The sequence below is a fragment of the Anomaloglossus baeobatrachus genome, chromosome 4 (assembly GCF_048569485.1).
Source record: "Anomaloglossus baeobatrachus isolate aAnoBae1 chromosome 4, aAnoBae1.hap1, whole genome shotgun sequence".
NCBI lineage: Eukaryota > Metazoa > Chordata > Amphibia > Anura > Aromobatidae > Anomaloglossus > Anomaloglossus baeobatrachus.
In genome coordinates, this window is record NC_134356.1 from 78,993,025 (window position 1) to 79,013,905 (window position 20,881).

Here is a 20,881-nt window from a genome sequence, read left to right on the forward strand (position 1 = left end):
AGATAGAGGGATAGATAGATAGATAAAGGGATAGATAAAGAGATAGATAGATAGATAAAGGGATAGATAGATAAAGGGATAGAAAGAGGGATAGATAGAGGGATAGATTGACAGATAGATAGATGGATAGATAGATAGATCTATGATGGCATCAGTAATTGTCTGTGAGCTGAGAATCCCTTCAGTCTCCTGTATCTGACCCAGCCTGGCTATGATTGCACGAAAATCAGTGGATCTATAATATATATACACAATCTTTAGAATTTGATGTGACTACAGTTTCCCTTTATAGTCCCAGTTACACCCACAGAGAGAATGTTCCACTAATACACAAATCACAATACAGCGCTGACTGTTTCCTGCCTTCCCAATCTCCGTATACAAATACTTACATACACAGGGCCGGAGTCCGGCGAGCAGCTGATGGCTTTCAGTGTCGCTCGCTCATGCACTTGGTGATATATCCTTCATTGTCTGGCACTGTCGGGCTGTCTTGGGTACAGTCCGTCTCGCCTGCTCACATTCCCTCAGCTTCCCTTCAGTCTGAACTTTTTCATTTGCTTTTGCCAAACATATTTTTCTAATGTTGTCATTGGCTTTGTGCTCTCTTTAAACGTTACGTCACAAAGGAAATCAGACTTCTAAACAGATGTTTGGGGAGTATACTGACCCCTTCAGTACTACAGGACACATGTACGTACATCCCGGCACAATATAACAGTCCGAGCAGTCCACATTCGCTTTCCCTATAACTTTCAATCATTTTCATTATTACTATGATATATTTAGGAATAACTTGAGCTCAAGGTTTGGGATTTTTTTTTCCATTAAATGGTCACTATTCTTTCACTTTAGAAATCTATAGAATGATCAAATGTGTGAAACCTTGTAATATAGGTTATAAGAAACATCAGATTCTTTCTCCACTTATGAGCCTCTTCTGCTTCGTAAACTAATTCACTCTGAAAAACAACAATAATGAGCAGATGATAGCTGCCTATTGAAGTCTATAGAGAGGGGAAGGAGACAGAAGAGGGTGATGCAGAATGAAAAAAAAAGAGACAGACACAAAGATGTGTGCTGCTGCTTTCTCATAGCACCACAATGTGACTGTAAGATAACAAGGGACGGGCTCCTATGCTGTCCCTCATGCTAGAGAACTCTAGGTTTTCCCTAACCTCAGGAATAATCCTGGTGGTGGAGATGTCTGAGTCCTGTGTCTGGCTATGCTCCTGACCAGATCTAATCTGATTCCCCTCTCCCACCAGGAAAGGAAGGGGCAGAAGTAAGAACGAGAGACACAAGACAGCCAAGGGAAAACCAAAACTCTGGCAAACTGCACACACACAGGAATAGACAATGAGAGACTCAGGAGAAAAGCAAGAGCAGGAAGGTAGCAACAAAATGCAACAAGAGTTAACTCCACAACTGCACTTAGCAACAAGTACTAAAATCACCAGATAGCTGGTTTGGTGAGGTGTTGTGATCCAGACTAAGATAAACTATAGCTGGCATAGAAGGAAGGATCTACCCAGCATATATATGAGGGGAGCAGATGTAATTGGCTCCTTCATAACATGTCAACAAAGGAGGCTAACAAGCAGACTAGCAGAGATTAACTCTTGCTAGCCTGCTTAACTACCACTCTGCAGGTCGATGAGTAGTCTGCCTGCATTGATCACAGACACCAGAGAAGTTATCGGGCGAGGTGTCAGAGTCAGTAGTCTGAACAGATCCTGAAACCAGCATGATGGACGGTGAAGTTTGTAAAAATCTATCTGCGACACAAAGGTATTTCACTCACTCCAAAGCTGGATTCACAGCTACACTGCTGAATAGTGATGTATAATATCCTCCATGCTGCTTCTTCTGAAAATGCTGCAAAGAGACAGGGGAGGAAGATTCACTCAATTCTATGTACGCTGTGTGTAGGAGACATGATAAAAGCTAGGCGCAATGGAGGAAACTGTGTGGATGACGTAGGAAGTGTCATCCACATGAAGCAGGGAAGGAGGACGGCGATCACAAGAAGATAGGAGGCTCCGGATCAAGACCAGCAATGCCCATCAGACTGGACCGCCCCGCAGATGAGTATAACATAAGGTCTTTTTTACATTATATAGATCGGCTTGGGCACTTATTTACAGTATTCTAGAATGCTGTATATAAGAGCTTACAGGTCCTGGCTTAACTTTATATGGGAAAAACCTGGTGACAGGTTCCCTTTAAAGTAGTTAGTTTTTTAAAGAGAATCTGTCACCAGGTTATTGCCTCCTCATCTAACGGCAACATAATGTAGGCAAGGAGATTCTGAATCCAACGATGTATCACACAGATTACTGGGCGCAGCCATTCTCACACAATCAAAGAATTGAGTCTTAAGCATGTAGCTGAGCTGAGAGAGCTGCCCCACCCACCCTAGGCTCTCAATAGAGATTGAGCACTGACAGTGAGGTGTCAGTCACAGCAGGGGGCGTGTCAGACTTCTCTGCACATGCATTTGTATTTCTGCAATGTTAATCACAGCGTAATAAAGCCACAAGTTTAAGTAAATAACAGCACACACAAATAAGAGAGGCACAGTTGCTTTTTGTTTTTTAACCCTTACATCATGCTGTCCTCAGCTTACATAGCAAAAACCTGCTAACAGATTCCGTATAATCCTGTTGTATAGACATGAGTTTACTATGTGTTTGCCCTCTTTCATATCAAATAGAAAAATGCTATAAACTCAACAGCATTCGATATAGTGGACAGTTCTAATATACAGGAAATAGCTTATCAAACTGTTTGTAATATAGCTAAAGCATATAGGGTGCAACTTGTTTATATGGCACAAATATAGATAAAACAATTGTATGGAGAAGGTAAAAAACCCTGTATAAAGTACTTTTGTATATAATGAGGGTATTAGCTATAGAATGATTAGTGCAAACATTAACATTGCCACATTAAGGATAGGAGTGAATAGGAGTGAATACAACCTCATAATTATATTGGTGGTGCTTAGAGAAGAATCATGAAAATATAAATTTATCTTAAATAACAGTAAGAGGCCAGACGCAAAAAAAAAAAAAAAAAAGTGTTCAGACCTTAGAGTGGATGCAGGCTGCTATGTCTGTACACCCCAATGCACGTTTCGCCTTGCTTCTTAAGGGGGCATGTCAAGCGGAAAAGGGAGGCTCTTCTTTTAAATTGCAGTGGGCCAATGGGAATTAATTGCTATTGCTCTCAGGGAACGCCAGCTAATGATCTGGATCCAGCAACTTGGGAAATAAAAAAAAAAAGGAAAAATAAGGAAAATAAGTCTCAAGGAAGCACGTTATACTTACCGAGTCTGTGTCTTCAGATGTAGCAGAGCTGGAGTCGTTGTGGAGCAGAGCTGGAGTCGTTGTGGAGCAGAGCTGGAGTTGTTGTGGGACCTCGTGTGGATCACGTCAGACCTGGATGTTTTGGGGGGGTTAATAAAGAGGTGTAAGACGGTATTTGTTTATTTCTTTTCACTTACAGAGCATTGATGGGGGGGTCTCATAGACCCTCCTCATCACTAATTTAGGGCTTCGCGGCAGCTGTGGGCTGTTATTAATTCCTTATTACCCCGATTCCCACTGCACCAGGCCAATCGGGAAGAGCTGGATAAAATCCTGGGAACGTCACATCTAATGGATGCGACAATCCTGGATGGCTGCAGGCTGCTATTTTTAACCAAAGATGAAAAATAATATGGATGGGTACTTGTCAGTAACTAAATAAAAGCATACTACATTAAATTAAACATAAGGTACTTACTAAACACTATTTTTGATCAAAAAAGTGTAAAGCCATCCCACCGCAACAAGGTGTACCCAAATTGGGTCGGTACCTAACACTCTCTAGTATTAAAACGGATCATTAGCGGAACGGAGGGCACGGGTGGGGTGATAGACGGAGATGAGGGAGGAGATGTAGGGTGGTGCGGGAATGTGGAGTGCTCTGTGTGTGAGAGTGATAAGTTTATATTGTACTCTACTCGGCCTCAGTGTAGCGGTTGGAGAGGGATATGAACCTGGCTGCTGCATTCAGGATGCATTGGAGAGTTTAGTAATGGGACTTAGTTTGTTTTCCCATTAGTACTTTATATGTTAAAATGAACGGTTTCATTCCAAACTCTATCTGGTTCTACAAAGCAGAGGGCACAGCAGATATAGAGGGTCACAAAGATGGTGACCACTAATGGCAATCAGAGGAAGAGTCGCCAGGACATCACGGTCATCATGTATCCCAGCTCCTGACACACTGCTGTCTTCCCCAGAGGGCACAGTATGGCGGGTACAGCTGGTAACACCACCCCTGTTTGATTCCGCTGTACTAGAAGACCCCACTGCGAATAGCGCCCCAGTCTACAGCTGATGGACCCGCGTTCTGCAGACATGTGATGTATTTCCACACTTATCCACCAGAGGGCGAGCACAGCGCACAAGTAACGTAATTTAGATACCGATTCATCATTTGTGATTTTTTTTTTTGTCACTTTTACTTTTTTTTGTACCAAATTCCTTAAATCAGCGCAGGCGGGGCATGAAATCCGTGCAAAATAAATAATGCTCTTTACTTTCGTATCCCTCTGTGCAACTTTTTAGCTGAAAACGTCGCATGTTCTGCTAAAATTATCGTCAACTTTACACAGAAATTCCAGATATGCAGAAAATCCCTCCAGGGGGAAGGCGCGGAGCGGGGGTGTATGTGCATCTTTTTGGAAAGTTGGCCACATCTGAAAATCCGAAATCACACCAACAATGGTGGATATAAAAACACAGAAAATCCCCAACGCACATAAAAAATAGTCAATCAAAAAGGCTAAAATGGAGATGAATGAAGTGCAAATAAAAAGGCGCAAAACAGGAGAGGAAACAGGTGCACATGCAGCAATACACAGGGAGCTTATTATAAGACGTGTTTACATATTTTATTACAAACCCTTAAGGGTCTGTGCGCCTGGGTAGATGAGTTTCTTAAAGGGAACCTGTCACCACTTTTTTGGCCTATAAGCTGCGGCCACCACCACCACCGGGCTCTTATATACACATTCTAACATGCTGTATATAAGAGCCCAGGCCGCTGTGTATAACATAAAAAACACTTTATAATACTCACCTAACAGTTGTGTGGTTGGCCTAATGGGTGTCTCCATTCTCCGGTGCCGGCGCCGCCTCTTTTGGCCATCTTCGTCCTCTTTCTGAAGCCTGTGTGCATGACGCGTCCTATGTCATACACACTCGCCAGTCCCTGCGCAGGCGCACTACAATACTTTGATCTGCCCTGCTCAGGATCTGAATGCCGGCGAGTGTGGATGACGTTGAAGCACAAAGATGGCTGAAAGAGGCGGCGCCGGCACCCGACAACGGAGGCACCCATTAGGCCCACCACGTGACCATTAGGTAAGTATTATAAGGTGTTTTTTATGTTCTCACAGCGGCCTGGGCTCTTATATACAGCATGTTAGAATGCTGTATATAAGAGCCCGATGGTGGTGGCCGCAGCTTATAGCCAAAAAAGTGGTGACAGGTTCCCTTTAAGCAAAATACGCACCCTCCGGCAGAATTCCGCAACTGCAGCAAAAAACGCACCCGAAATCCGCATGTGGTTTTACCGCGGTTTGTTGCTGTTTTAGGCCCTGTGCACACTGCACTTTTCCCACGTTTTTTGTTCATTAAGTTCATGCAGTCCTTCCCCAGCAAAATCTATGAGAAATCCAAAATGCTGTGCGCACACTGCATTTTTTTCCCTACAGATTTTGCTGCAGAATTTCTGCAGCAAATAGAAGCTGCATGTCACTTCTTTTCCGCAGGTGCCTGCTTCTTCTTTTTGCTGCAGAAATTCTGCAGAATAATCTGTAGGGAAAAAAACGCAATGTGCACACAGCATTTTGGATTTCTCATAGATTTTGCTGGGCAAGGACTGCATGAACTTTCTGAACAAAAACCGCACCTTTTCTGCAGCAAAAACTGCGGCAAATCAGCGGCAAAAACCGCACTTGAAAAAGACGCATGGGATTGGTTGCTGGAGCAGCTGTCGGCATGTACTGCTAGTTGCTCCGTATCAACAGAACTCAAAGGGTGAATAGCTGAATCAACTCCGGAGCCCCGCCCCCTGGTCACGCGACCTCAGCATTGTTGTCCTGCGTCACTTCCGGGATCAAACGTTCACTTCCGGTTTCTGACTCGTTCCTGTTCAGGTTGTGTTTACACTCAGGGAACGGTGAGTGGCGGCTGTGACGGGCGGGTGTGACGGGCGGGTGTGACGGGGGCGGGGGGCTCCGGTCGCCCGTGTTCTGCTGTTATTGGCAAATTGTGCGCAACTGGCACATACATATGTGAAGTAATGGGTCGCCCGATAATCTCGGCTGATAATATGCAGCATATTAAATCTGGTGCGATATATCTCTATATCTGAGGGCAGTGCTGCAGCCGGCATTACCCTTGTGCTTCAGTTCTCAGTAGCTGTGCTTGCTGTCAGTGACTTGTGTCCCTTTCTCTACACTCCATGCTGTAAGCTCTTGTGGTGATGAGTTGGTGGTGAACGCTCCAGCACTTGTCTCCCATTCTTTGCCCACCTTTGCCCTCTGCCCGCCAGCGCCCTCCTCGCTCTATTCTGTTGTGTCCACCCCAGTAGTCCTGTGTCCAGCAGGCAGCTGTCACCACTGTCTGTGATTTTGCCATTGCTGTTATTATTGCATTATAAGGGTGGGGGGAGTTAAAACAACCGTTACTCTTTAACCCCTTACCGATATCCGAAGTACATGTACGGCGCATGTCGGAAGAAGGTGCATGGAGCAGGGTGAGCGCGCCCCATACCCGAGAGTTAATGGTTGTGTGAGCTTCCTATAACAATCGTGAGTGGAGTCCCTTCCTTGACTCTTAACCTATTAAATGCCACTGTCAAACTGTGACAGAGGCATTTAACATGTGCCAGTAGGAGGTGCACCTTCCCATGCATCAATCTGTGCACCCGTGATGTGAGCGCAGGTCACCAATAAGTGGCCCTGACAGCCGGGGTCTGCGGAAGAAACTGACTGTGGCCGGGCTTCAAAGGAGACTGGGATCTTCACTGTATGCAGCAATGCTGGGGCATTATTGTATATAGCACAAGGGGTTAGGCGATTGCAGCTTCAAAAAACGGTAAAAAAGTAAAAAGAAAAAAAAAAATCACTTTCCTTTTGCCCCATTAAAATAAACGTAATAAAGAATACCCACGTGATATCGTTGCATTCACAAAAATATCTATCAGATCAGTAAACATCATAAATAGAAATAAAAATTTGGTTGCTGTTACAAGCGATCATAAAGTCATATAAATCCCAAAATGGCATCAATAATAATGTTGTCTAGTCCCGCAAAGAATCAGTTCACACGGCTCCACCGTTCAAAAAATAAGATGTTACAGGTCTCGGCGAATAGCAACACAGCGCAATTTTTTTCTTTAAACACTTGACATGTTTAGTTTCCCCGCAATCGTACCGATGAGGAGAATTTTATTGCCAGGCCATTATTCACACATAATGTATTCTGTAAAAGCAATTCCCAAAAAAACAATGTCAGAATTGCATTTTTCTTTACAATATCTCCGCCATTAGAATTATATTTTTCCCATTTTCCAGTACACTATGTGGAAAAATGATTGGTGCCATTCTAAAATACAACTCGTCCTGCAAAAAACAAGTCCTTATACGTCTATTGAGATAGAAAAATAAAATGTTATTGGTCTGGGAAGTAGGGGAGGAAAAAAAACCAACACAAAAATGGAAATTGGCTGGGACATGAAGGGGTTAATGACCCCCAGTCGGATCCTTTTGCTGATCCAGATGAGTAAGATTTGCCCATCCTTAATGTATTCTCTTTTATACCTACCCAGCGGGACCCTCCTGATATGTATATCCAGGCTAAATAGGGGGAGACTGCCTCAGTTTGGTTAGAAGCCGTGATGGGTTACACATGACATGGGGCAGTGGTCCAACACCGCTGCTACCAATCTACCTATGGTTTATATAGGTCTTGCCTCATAAAGCACAAGCCTAAGTGTGTTATCTTCTCTTCATAATCCTCTACAGAGCCTCATAAAGCTCGACCAGTCCAAATGTTATTGTATGGGCCGACTACAGCGCACTGCAGTTTTAGGGCCGTTTCACACATCCGGCATTTTGCCTGATTGCCGGATCCGTCTCACTCCAGTACAGTGTCATACTGTACAATGGCATTTCGGCAAGTTCCGGTCACATGCTTCGGTCACATGACAGCTTGCCGCGATGGCATTGTACTGTATTGCACTGTACTGCAGTGTGCCGGATCCAGCAATCAGGCGAAATGCCGGCTGTGTGAAACGGCCCTTAGCCTGCAGCACAGAACCAATGTGTAGAAATGGACTTCACAGTTGACATTTATCCACATATCCCCTCCTGACAGATTAGAGCAGATGCCATTCATAATTTCCTGTCCTATATTTTATCTTTTTACTGAAACATGCCTTTTTTTGTTTGTTATAGCGCGACTCAAAGATGTCTAGTAGCACAGACGTCATTGCTGGTGGGGGAGGAGTAGACTCCTCCTCTGGTATGGACGAGCCCAAAAAGATGACCAGGGAAGACTGGAGAAAGAAGAAGGAATTGGAAGAACAGAGAAAATTGGGAAACGCCCCAGCTGAGGTGGATGAAGAAGGAAAGTAAGTGTCACTAGCGCAGCAGATGTCTGCCGTTCAGGCTACAGATAAATCTTGAAAGAAAGATGAATGGAACCCACAGAAGGCAAAGAGAAGCGGCCTGTCGCGACTGAGAGCCAGAGGCTGCCAGGAGGAATAATGTTAATTTCCTCCCAGTAGCCGGGCCTTCAGTGTGGCCGCATCACAGCTTTACACCGCTATTAACAAGCAGATTAATCCCATATTTGCAGACTGATTTTTGACATGACAGATTTACTTTAAAGTCGTGGACAACCTCTTTATTTACGTTCCGTTTTACATTTCAGAAAATAGAAAATGTTTGTTTATTTTCCAGAGATATTAATCCGCACATCCCTCAGTACATTTCTTCCGTCCCATGGTATGTGGATCCATCCAAGAGACCAACTTTAAAGCATCAGCGACCCCAAGATGAGAAGCAAAAAGAATTCACACAGATGGGAGAGTGGTACAGGAAAGGTGTTAAAGAGGTGAGCGCAGGAGACCATGCGTAGTGTGCAAGGGTCTGTTACTTCTCCAGTTTATGTACAGCGCTGGTCAGATGCTTGGTTCATGTAATGGTTTTCCTTATTCTTATTGGAATGTGCACATTGTAGATTCACACTAAAAACAGCATCAGCACCAGACCAGTTAACCCCTTCATGACCTTGACATTTTTTTTTTCTTTTCTTTCTTGGTTCTTACTCCCCTTCTTCCAATAACTTTATTTCTTTGTCGCTCCATTGGGAGACCCAGACAATTGGGTGTATAGCTTCTGTCTCCGGAGGCCACACAAAGTATTACACTTTAAAAAGTGTAACCCCTCCCCTCTGCTATACACCCTCCCGTGCATCACGGGCTCATCAGTTTTATGCTTTGTGTTGAAGGAGGCACACATGCACTCATGCTCCCATTTTAGTCGGCAGCAGCTGCTGATTTTATCGGATGGAAGAAAAGAGGGCCCCTCACAGGGCCCCCGGCATGCTCCCTTCTCACCCCACTGAGTCGGCGGTGTTGTTAAGGTTGAGGTACCCATTGCGGGTACACAGGCAGGAGCCACATGCCGTTTTCCTTCCCCATCCCTTAGGGGCTCTGGGAGAAGTGGGATCCTATCCGGTCATCCAGGCACTGGGACCGGGCTCCCTCCGCAGCCCCTGAGGGAATCTGACGGACAGGAGACTGAGTATCATCAGGGACAGGGCCCTGCATCTACAGGTACTCTGTGTCCCCTTGGGGACGGTGCATAGAGCACCTGGACCTCAGACGCTGCAGCGACTGCAGTGATTGGTATGACGCCGGGACTACCGCGCCGACCGCGCCTGCTTGCCGGCCGCGGTTTTAACTTTAGTCCCCGGCTTTTGCGGTCTAGTGCCTTAAACTCCCGCCCCCGGCCCTGCCAGTCAGGGGGTAGGGCGGGACGGTCGGTCTGACGCCGACAGTGAGGGCTGGAGCACACTTGGCTGTCCTCCGCCCCCTCACTTTTCACTCCGGGACTCCAGATTCCCGCACTTTTGGGGTTACGCCCAACGGCCCCCTCCTCCCCTGTAAACGCCGACAGCCATGTTTTTAAGCAGCACACACTGCTTGAGCGGTCGGTAAGCCAGGTGGCTTCTTCCCATCGGGCTGGGCCACCTAGAGTGCTGAACTGTGTATGTGTGTGTATATATATATATATATATATATATATATATATATATATATATATATATATATATATATATATATATATATATATATATATATATATAATATTGTATGCATTTTCACAGTTCGGCGGTACATACTCAGTGATCACTGTGAGCACTCGCTCAGCCGGAGCCTGGGGCACTGGTTGGACTCGGCCCGGGTAGAACCGCCGGCGTCCCCTGTCCAGACGGCAGGGACAGAGTTTGCAGCTTTTGCTGAAAGACTCTCTGAGTCACTTTCACAATCCAGGGCTCAGTCTATGGACATATGGTCTGCTAAGATACTAGAAGCTTGCAGCCCAGACCTGCCCCTTACACAGGCCCCGGGCACTGCGGGATCGCTCACAGACCCCGCTCGGTCCGCGACGCAGCGTGCTCCTGGGGGGACCTCTAGTTATTACGTGGGGGACTCCGGCACGGACTGCAGTCCCAGACCGGCTAAGCGGGCTTGCTTAGAATCTTCCCCGACTTCATCAAAAGTCTCAGCTTGAGGACTCTCTAGAGGATGAGGCGGAGGTCGCAGCCCAGGACTCTGTCCGGACGTGGCTCCCAATGCTTCAGAGATGCTGTCCAGAAGCACAGGGCTTTCCCGGACAAGCGTTTTACTAAACGCATTAATAAATGAAATCCATCTATGAAGCCATAGGAGCGTCCGTTGCTCCAGCCTTTGCAGCAGTGTGGGCACTCCAGGCTATCTCAGCTGCTCTGTCTGAGATTAATGCGGTCATACTCTGCTCCGCAATTAGCGTCTTTGACGTCCCAGGCGTCGGTATTTTCATCCTACGCCATGAATGCTGTCCTGGACTCGGCTTGCCGTACAGCGGTAGCATCCGCCAATCCGGTGGCAGTCCGCAGGGCCATGTGGCTACGAGAATGGAAGGCAGTCTCTGCTTCCAAGAAGCTCTTGTCCGGTTTGCCATTTTCTGGCGACCGATTGTTTGGCGCACAATTGGATGAATCGATTGAGCATTCCAAGGGAATGGACTCGTGCTTACCCAGCCCATACCAAAGAGACCTTAGCACCCTCAGCTAGGTCCCCATCCTCATCGTCCAACAGGCCACAGAAGAGCCAGAGAAACTCTTCTGCATGGCGGTCCAGGTCAGGGGAGCGGTCTCCACATGTCCAAGACCGTTGGATGAGAGACATTCTGTCTCACGGTTACAGGATAGAGCTCAGTTCTCGTCCTCCGACTCGTTTCTTCACAACATCTCCGCCCTCCGAGCGAGCTGATGCACGTTTTCAGGCGGTGAACACTCTGAAGGCAGGAGGAGTTGCGTTACCCGTTCCCCTTCAAGAACGTAGTCGCGGTTTTTACTCCAACTTGTTCGTGGTACCAAGAAAGGACGGATCATTCCGCCCCGTTCTGGACTTCACACTGCTCAACAGACATGTGAGAACCTGACGGTTCCGGATGGAATCTCTCCGCTTGTCATCGCCTCGATGGCACAAGGAGACTTCCTAGCATCAATCGACATCAGGGATGCCTATCTCCATGTGCCGATTGCACCAGAGCATCAACGTTTCCTGCGTTTCGCCATCGGGGACGAACACCTTCAGTTCGGGGCACTGCCTTCGGCATGGAAACAGCCCCACGGGTCTTCACCAAGGTCATGGCAGCAGTGGTGGCGGTCCTACACTCACAGGGCCACTCGGTGATCACTTACCTAGACGATCTTCTAGTCAAGACACCATCCTGGGTGGCACGTCAACACAACCTGACCATTCCTCTGGAGACTCTCCAGGGGTTCGGGTGGATCATCAAATTTCTAAGGTCAAAACTGACACCGACCCAATCACTGACTTACCTCGGGATGGAGTTTCATACTCTCTCAGTGATAGTGAAGCTTCCCCTGCATAATCAGCGTTCACTACAGACAGGGGTGCACTCTCTCCTTCGGGCCCAGTCACACCCCTTGAGGCGCCTCATGCACTTTCTAAGGAAGATGGTGGCAGCAAGAGAGGCAGTTCCCTTGCGCAGTTTCGTCTGCGTCCGCTTCTATCGGACACCACAAATGGGACAGGAGGTCGACGTCCCTAGACAAGAACGTCTCTTTTCTTTGTCGCTCCTAATTGGGAGACCCAGACAATTGGGTGTATAGCTATGCCTCCGGAGGCCACACAAAGTATTACACTAAAAGTGTAAAGCCCCTCCCCTTCAGCCTATACACCCCCCGTACTGCTACGGGCTCATCAGTTTTTATGCTTTGTGCGAAGGAGGTCAGACATCCACGCATAGCTCCACAGCTTAGTCAGCAGCAGCTGCTGACTATGTCGGATGGAAGAAAAGAGGGCCCATAACAGGGCCCCCAGCATGCTCCCTTCTCACCCCACTGTGTCGGCGGTGTTGTTAAGGTTGAGGTATCCATTGCGGGTACGGAGGCTGGAGCCCACATGCTGCTTTCCTTCCCCATCCCTCAATTAGGGCTCTGGGTGAAGTGGGATCCCATCGGTCTCCAGGCACAGGAGACCGTGCTCCATCCACAGCTCCTGAGGACCCTGCTGGATAGGAGCCGAGTATCGTTCAGGGACATGGCCCTGCGACTTGGAGGTACTCTGTGTCCCCGTGGGGACCGCGCACAGCAACACTCCAGCATTGCTGGGTGTGTTAGTGCACCGGGGACAGCAGCGCTGGCTGCATTTGTGCCACTATACACTTCAGCGTCGCTGAGTGTATTTGTGTAGGGGGACTGCCGCGCTGACCGCCGCTGCCATGGTTATCACTGCGGCGCGGCTGGGACTGTTAGTGCGCCGGGGACTTCCGCGCCGACCGCGCTTATACGGCGGCCGCGCTTATAACTATAGTCCCCGGCTTCTGCGGCCTAGTCTCATTCTTTTCCCGCCCCCAGCCCTGCCAGTCAGGGGAAGGGCGGGACGCTGTGCAGGACGGCAGCACTGAGGGCTGGAGCATGCTTTGCATACTCCACCCCCCTCACTCTGCACAGTGGGGCACCAGTTCCCGCACTTTTCTGGGTCACGCCCACGGCTCCCTCCTCTCCCCAGGACGCTGGCAGCCATTCCTCTCAGCTCTGCTAACGCTGGAGAGGAGAGACAAGCTCAAAGAGACCCAGGCAGGAATTCTGGTGCCCACACAAACGCTTTGCGCAGGCGGTAAGCAGCACCTGTGGTGCTGGCCCCACTAGTGCAGAAGTGTATTTATAGTTTATATGATTATAGTCTATACTTTACACTGTAGGGTGCACTGTTGATTTGTGGCTATTTACCCTCCTGTATTGCTCAGAGGAGACAACATACTATGCTGCCTGTGCAGCATGTACGGCTATACTGCCGGCAGGTTCCACTGACCCTCATTGGGTGCAATGCTCGGCCCCTGTGGCACTTTCTCAGCCGGAGCCTCTGCTAGGGGTGGCCCAGGGAGAACCACCTGTTAACACTGTCCAGGTGACAGGGACGGAGTTTGCAGTTTTTACTGAAAGACTTTCTGAGACTATGGCTAAGATATTAGAAGCCTTGCAGTCCTGGCCGGCATCTCAAGCCAGGGGCACTGTGGTATCATTGTCCCCTGGTTCCCCTCAGTTGGAACAGCAATGTCTTCCCGGGGTGTCTCATGGATCCCAGGGTGAGGTCTCTGACACGGACCGCAGCCCCAGACCGACTAAGCGAGCTCGCTATGAAATTCCCTCGACATCATCACAATGTTCAGGGTCTCAGCGAGAGGACTCTCTGTATGATGAAGCGGAGGTAGCTGATCAGGATTCTAATCCTGAAGCCGCTCTCAACCTTGATACTCCTGATGGGGACGCCATAGTGAATGATCTTATTGCGTCCATCAATGAAATGTTGAATATTTCTCCCTCAGCTCCTCCAGTGGAGGAGTCAGCTTCTCAGCAGGAGAAATTCCGTTTTCAGGTTTCCCAAGCGTACAAAGAGTATGTTTCTGGACCACTCTGACTTCAGAGAGGCAGTCCAGAAACACCGAGCTTATCCAGATAAGCGTTTTTCCAAGCGCCTTAAGGATACACGTTACCCCTTTCCCCCTGACGTGGTCAAGGGCTGGACTCAGTGTCCCAAGGTGGATCCTCCAATCTCCAGACTGGCGGCTAGATCCATAGTTGCAGTGGAAGATGGAGCTTCACTCAAGGATGCCACTGACAGACAGATGGAGCTCTGGTTGAAATCCATCTATGAAGCTATCGGCGCGTCTTTTGCTCCAGCATTCGCAGCCGTATGGGCACTCCAAGCTATCTCAGCTGGTCAGGCGCAAATTGACGCACTCACGTACGTCTGCGCCGCAGGTGGCGTCCATAACCTCTCAAACGTCGGCATTTGCGTCCTACGCTATTAATGCTGTCCTGGACTCTGCGACCCGTACGGCGGTTGCAGCCGCCAATTCGGTGGTAATACGCAGGGCCTTGTGGCTGCGGGAATGGAAGGCAGATTCGGCTTCCAAAAAGTGCTTAACTGGATTGCCATTTTCTGGCGACCGTTTGTTTGGTGAGAGATTGGATGAAATCATCAAACAATCCAAGGGAAAGGAAACATCCTTACCCCAAGCCAAACCAAAAACACCCCAACAGAGGAGGGGACAGTCGAGGTTTCGGTCCTTTCGGGGTGCGGGCAGGTCACAATTCTCCTCGTCCAAAAGGCCTCAGAAGGATCAGAGGAACGCCGACGCATGGCGGTCTAAATCACGGCTTCCTCATGACTTACGGCCTCCTCACACCGCATCCTCGGTCGGTGGCAGGCTCTCCCGCTTTTGCGACATCTGGCTGCCACAAGTAAAAGACCGTTGGGTGAGAGACATTTTGTCTCACGGTTACAGGATAGAGTTCAGCTCTCGTCCTCCGACTCGATTCTTCAGAACATCTCCGCCTCCCGAGCGAGCCGAGGCTCTTCTGCAGGCGGTGGGCATTCTGAAGGCAGAAGGAGTGGTGGTCCCGGTTCCTCTTCAGCAACAGGGTCACGGTTTCTACTCCAACCTGTTTGTGGTTCCAAAGAAGGACGGGTCCTTCTGTCCTGTTTTGGACCTAAAACTGCTCAACAAACACGTAAGGACCAGGCGGTTCCGGATGGAATCCCTCCGCTCCGTCATCGCCTCAATGTCCCAAGGAGATTTTCTAGCATCGATCGATATCAAGGATGCTTATCTCCACGTACCAATTGCTCCAGAGCATCAGCGCTTCTTGCGCTTCGCCATAGGAGACGAACACCTTCAGTTCGCGGCACTGCCGTTCGGCCTGGCGACAGACCCAAGGGTTTTCACCAAGGTCATGGCTACAGTAGTTGCGGTCCTCCACTCTCAGGGTCACTCAGTGATACCTTACTTAGACGATCTGCTGGTCAAGGCACCCTCTCAAGAGGCATGCCAACACAGCCTCAACGTTACTCTGGAGATTCTCCAGAGTTTCGGGTGGATCATCAATTTTCCAAAGTCAAATCTGACACCGGTCCAATCACTGACATATCTTGGCATGGAGTTTCATACTCTTCCAGCGATAGTGAAGCTTCCGCTGGACAAACAGCGTTCACTACACACAGGGGTACAATCTCTCCTTCAAGGTCGGTCACACCCCTTGAGGCACCTCATGCACTTCCTGGGGAAGATGGTGGCAGCAAACACCTGCGTCTTCTTCAATGGGACATCCTACGCAAGTGGGACAGGAGGCCGACGTCCCTAGACAGGAACGTCTCCCTCTCTCAAGCAACCAAAGCTTCCCTTCGGTGGTGGCTTCTTCCCACCTCATTATCGAAAGGGAAATCCTTCCTACCCCCATCCTGGGCGGTGGTCACGACGGACGCGAGCCTGTCAGGGTGGGGAGCAGTTTTTCTCCACCACAGGGCTCAGGGTACGTGGACTCAGCAAGAGTCCTCACTTCAGATCAATGTTCTGGAGATCAGGGCAGTGTATCTTGCCCTAAAAGCGTTCCAGCAGTGGCTGGAAGGCAAGCAGATCCGAATTCAGTCGGACAACTCCACAGCGGTGGCTTACATCAACCACCAAGGTGGGACACGCAGTCGGCAAGCCTTCCAGGAAGTCCGGAGGATTCTGCTGTGGGTGGAAGCCACAGCATCCACCATATCCGCAGTTCACATCCCGGGCGTAGAAAACTGGGAAGCAGACTTTCTCAGTCGCCAGGGCATGGACGCAGGGGAATGGTCCCTTCACCCGGACGTGTTTCAGGAGATCTGTTGCCGCTGGGGGATGCCGGACGTCGACCTAATGGCGTCACGGCACAACAACAAGGTCCCAACATTCATGGCTCGATCTCAAGATCACAGAGCTCTGGCGGCAGACGCCTTAGTTCAGGATTGGTCGCAGTTTCAGCTTCCTTATGTGTTTCTTCCTCTGGCTCTGTTGCCCAGAGTGTTACGCAAGATAAGGGCCGACTGCCGCCGCGCCATCCTCGTCGCTCCAGACTGGCCGAGGAGGTCGTGGTACCCGGATCTGTGGCATCTCACGGTCGGCCAACCGTGGGCACTGCCAGACCGACCAGATTTGCTGTCTCAAGGGCCGTTTTTCCATCTGAATTCTGCGGCCCTCAACCTGACTGTGTGGCCATTGAGTCCTGGATCCTAGCGTCTTCAGGATTATCTCAAGAGGTCATTGCCACTATGAGACAGGCTAGGAAACCAACGTCCGCCAAGATCTACCACAGGACGTGGAAAATATTCCTGTCGTGGTGCTCTGCTCAGGCGTTTTCTCCCTGGCCATTTGCCTTGCCCACTTTTCATCTCAATCAGGACATCTCCTTACCCTCGTTTTGTCCTCATCCAGTTCACCAATGTGAAAAGGATTTGCACTTGTTAGATCTGGTGAGAGCACTCAGACGCTACATTTCTCGTACGGCGCCCCTGCGCCGCTCCGATGCTCTCTTTGTCCTTGTCGCTGGCCAGCGTAAAGGGACACAAGCTTCCAAATCAACCCTGGCTCGGTGGATCAAGGAACCAATTCTCGAAGCTTACCGTTCCTCGGGGCTTCCGGTTCCCTCAGGACTGAAGGCCCATTCTACCAGGGCCGTGGGAGCGTCCTGGGCCTTGCGACACCAGGCTACGGCTCAGCAGATGTGTCAGGCAGCTACCTGGTCGAGCCTGCACACTTTCACGAAACACTATCAGATGCATACCTATGCTTCGGCAGATGCCAGCCTAGGTAGGCGAGTCCTTCAGGCGGCAGTTGCCCACCTGTAGGACGGAGCCGTTACGGCTCTATTATGAGGTATTATTTACCCACCCAGGGACTGCTTTTGGACGTCCCAATTGTCTGGGTCTCCCAATTAGGAGCGACAAAGAAGAAGGGAATTTTGTTTACTTACCGTAAATTCCTTTTCTTCTAGCTCCAATTGGGAGACCCAGCACCCGCCCCTGTTTTTTGTATACACATGTTGTTCATGTTAAATGGTTTCAGTTCTCCGATATTCCTTCGGATTGAATTTACTTTAAACCAGTTTATAATTTTTTCCTCCTTCTGGCTTTTGCACCAAAACTGATGAGCCCGTAGCAGTACGGGGGGTGTATAGGCTGAAGGGGAGGGGCTTTACACTTTTAGTGTAATACTTTGTGTGGCCTCCGGAGGCATAGCTATACACCCAATTGTCTGGGTCTCCCAATTGGAGCTAGAAGAAAAGGAATTTACGGTAAGTAAACAAAATTCCCTTCTTTCAAGTCAACCTTGGCTCGGTGGATCAAGGAACCGATTCTTGAAGCCTACCGTTCTTTTGGGCTTCCGATTCCTGCAGGGCTGAAAGCCCATTCTACCAGAGCCGTCGGTGCTTCCTGGGCATTGCGGCACCAGCCTACGGCTCAGCAGGTGTGTCAGGCAGCTACGTGGTCGAGTCTGCACACTTTCACGAAACACTATCAGGTGCATGCCGATGATTCGGCAGATGCCAGCCTAGGTAGACGACTCCTTCAGGCGGCAGTTGCCTACCTGTAAGAGGGGGCCGTTTTTCGGCTCCTTTTCTCGAGGTATTCTTTTACCCACCCAGGGATTGCTTTTGGACATCCCAATTGTCTGGGTCTCCCAATGGAGCGACAAAGAAGAAGGGAATTTTGTTTACTTACCGTAAATTCCTTTTCTTCTAGCTCCTATTGGGAGACCCAGCACCCGCCCCTGTTCCCTTCGGGCTGTTGTTCTTTTGTGTACACATGTTGTTCATGTTGAATTGTTCTTTCTTCGGCGCTCTATTGGGAGACCCAGACGATTGGGTGTATAGCACTGCCTCCGGAGGCCACACAAAGCAATTACACTAAAAAGTGTAAGGCCCCTCCCCTTCTGGCTATACACCCCCAGTGGGATCACTGGCTCACCAGTTTTCTGCTTTGTGCGAAGGAGGTCAGACATCCACGCATAGCTCCACTGTTTGTAGTCAGCAGTAGCTGCTGGCTCTATCGGATGGAAGAAAAGAGGGCCCATATAGGGCCCCCAGCATGCTCCCTTCTCACCCGTGATGGTGCTTGTAAGGTTGAGGTACCTATTGCTGGTACGGAGGCTGGAGCCCACATGCTGTTTTCCTTCCACATCCCCCTGAGGGGCTCTGTGGAAGTGGGATCCTGCCGGCCCCCAAGCCCTGGGGCCGGGCTCCATCCACAGACCCATAGAACCTGCTGGATTGGGAGCGGGAGTGCCTTTCAGGGACATGGCCCTGCAACTTCAGGTACTCTGTGTCCCCGGCAGGCACGGACACTCTCAGGGCTTGCTGAGCGTTATAGTGCGCCGGGGACAGTGGCGCTGTACGCTGGGGGTTAGGTCACTGCAGCTTTGCTGAGTGACGATTGTGTGTTGGGAACTACTGCGCCGACCGCTCCTGGAGCGGCGGCGCAGCTGCGACTTGTAGTGCGCCGGGGGCTTGGCGCCGACCGCGCTTGTACGGCGGCGGCGTTTTTAACTTTAGCCCCCGGCTTCTGCGGCCTAGCGCCGCTTCGTTCCCGCCCCCACCCTGTCAATCAGGGTAGGGGAGAGACGCTGCTCAATGGCTGCGCCGAGGGCTGGAGCCTTATTTACATGCTCCAGCCCTCTCACTAGGCACAAGGGGAAGCAGACTTCCCGCTCTTTGTCGGTGTACGCCCAGGGCCCGCCCCCCCTCTCCACAAGGACGCCGGCAGCCATTACACATGCGATCTGGCTGGAAGGAGGCAGCAGGCTCTGGGAGACCCAGACTAGAGGGATTTCTGGCGACCACACACCGCTCCTAAGCGGGTGGTAAGCTGCACAGTAGTGCAGGCCCCACTAGTGCCTCAGTGATATATTAGTGTACTTCTTTATTGGTACCAGATATATATATATATATATTTATATAGTGCACTGTAAGGTCGCTTCTGGCTGGACACTCTGTACTGCTCTGAGGACGCTGCAACATGTCATCCGCAAAACGCAAGGCTGCCAAGGCACGGGCTGTGTACACTGTTTGTACTGCATGTGGGGCTAATCTACCAGCAGGCTCCAATGATTCACATTGTGTGCAATGTTCAGTCCCAGTGGCACTTCGCCAGCCAGAGCCTATTGTGGTGGTAGCCCAGGCAGAGACGCCTGTGAACCCTGCCCCGGTGACGGGGACAGACTTTGCAGTGTTTGCTGATAAAATGTCTGAGGCTATGACAAGGATCCTGGAGACCTTGCAGGCCAGGCCAGTTCCTCAGACTATGGACACTGCTGTGGCTATGCTCACTGGTCCCCCTCAGTTGGAACTAATCCGTACTTCAAGGGGGTCTCAAGCATCACAGGCTGAAGTCTCTGACTCAGATGACAGTCCCAGGCAGCCTAAGCGTGCTCGCTGGGAAAGACCCTCGACGTCATCACACTGCTCAGGGTCTCAGCGAGAAGAGTCTCTCTGTGATGAGACTGAGGACGGTGATCGGGAGTCTAATCCTGAGGCCCCTCTCAATCTGGATGCCCCTGATGGTGACGCCATGGTTAATGACCTTATATCGGCGATTAATAGGCTGTTGGATATTTCTCCCCCAGCCCCTTCTGCAGAGGAGGCAGCTGCACAGCAGGAGAAGTTCCATTTCCTGTATCCCAAGCGTAAATTAAGTGCTTTTTTGGACCACTCTGACTTCAGAGAATCAATCCAAAAGCACGACGCTCATCCAGACAAGCGTTTCTCTAAACGTTCTAAGGATACCCGTTATCCTTTTCCCCCTGAAGTGGCCAAACGCTGGACCCAATGCCCAAAGGTGGATCCCCCAATTTCCAAGCTGGCGGCTAGATCCATAGTCGCAGTAGAAGATGGCGCTTCACTTAAAGATGCCAATGACAGACAGATGGACCTTTGGTTGAAATCTGTCTATGAAGCTATCGGCGCGTCGTTTGCTCCAGCATTCGCGGCCGTGTGGGCACTACAGGCTATTTCAGCGGGTTTAGCACAGGTGGATGCTATCATGCATCCAGCAGTGCCACAGGTGGCGTCCCTAACTTCGCAAATGTCTGCGTTTGCGACCTATGCTATCAATGCTGTCCTAGAGTCTACGAGCCGTACCTCTATGGCGGCCGCCAATTCTGTGGTTTTGCGCAGAATCTTATGGTTAAAGGACTGGAAAGCAGATGCTGGTT

At 49.7% G+C, this 20,881-nt stretch overlaps 2 protein-coding genes across 4 annotated transcripts in view; one reads left to right on the forward strand and one right to left on the reverse strand.

Moving 5' to 3' along the window:
* The window catches only part of C1QTNF2 (C1q and TNF related 2), a 75,350-nt gene extending 74,800 nt beyond the window's left edge, over positions 1 to 550 (reverse strand). The window contains exon 1 of one of the 2 annotated variants that reach the window (XM_075342258.1): positions 397 to 550. The gene's annotated coding sequence lies outside the window, so the exon portion shown is untranslated. Of the gene's footprint in view, positions 1 to 392 lie in introns of both variants that reach the window. The other variant, XM_075342257.1, reaches the window with a different exon arrangement.
* A 5,623-nt stretch (positions 551 to 6,173) lies between these two features.
* The window catches only part of SLU7 (spliceosome associated SLU7), a 159,348-nt gene continuing 144,640 nt past the window's right edge, over positions 6,174 to 20,881 (forward strand). The window contains exons 1-3 of one of the 2 annotated variants that reach the window (XM_075344437.1): positions 6,174 to 6,237; positions 8,519 to 8,694; positions 9,026 to 9,179. In XM_075344437.1, the coding sequence (XP_075200552.1) occupies positions 8,531 to 8,694; positions 9,026 to 9,179 (318 nt within the window). In that variant the 5' untranslated portion in view covers positions 6,174 to 6,237; positions 8,519 to 8,530. Of the gene's footprint in view, positions 6,238 to 6,389; positions 6,410 to 8,518; positions 8,695 to 9,025; positions 9,180 to 20,881 lie in introns of those variants that run through there. The other variant, XM_075344438.1, reaches the window with a different exon arrangement.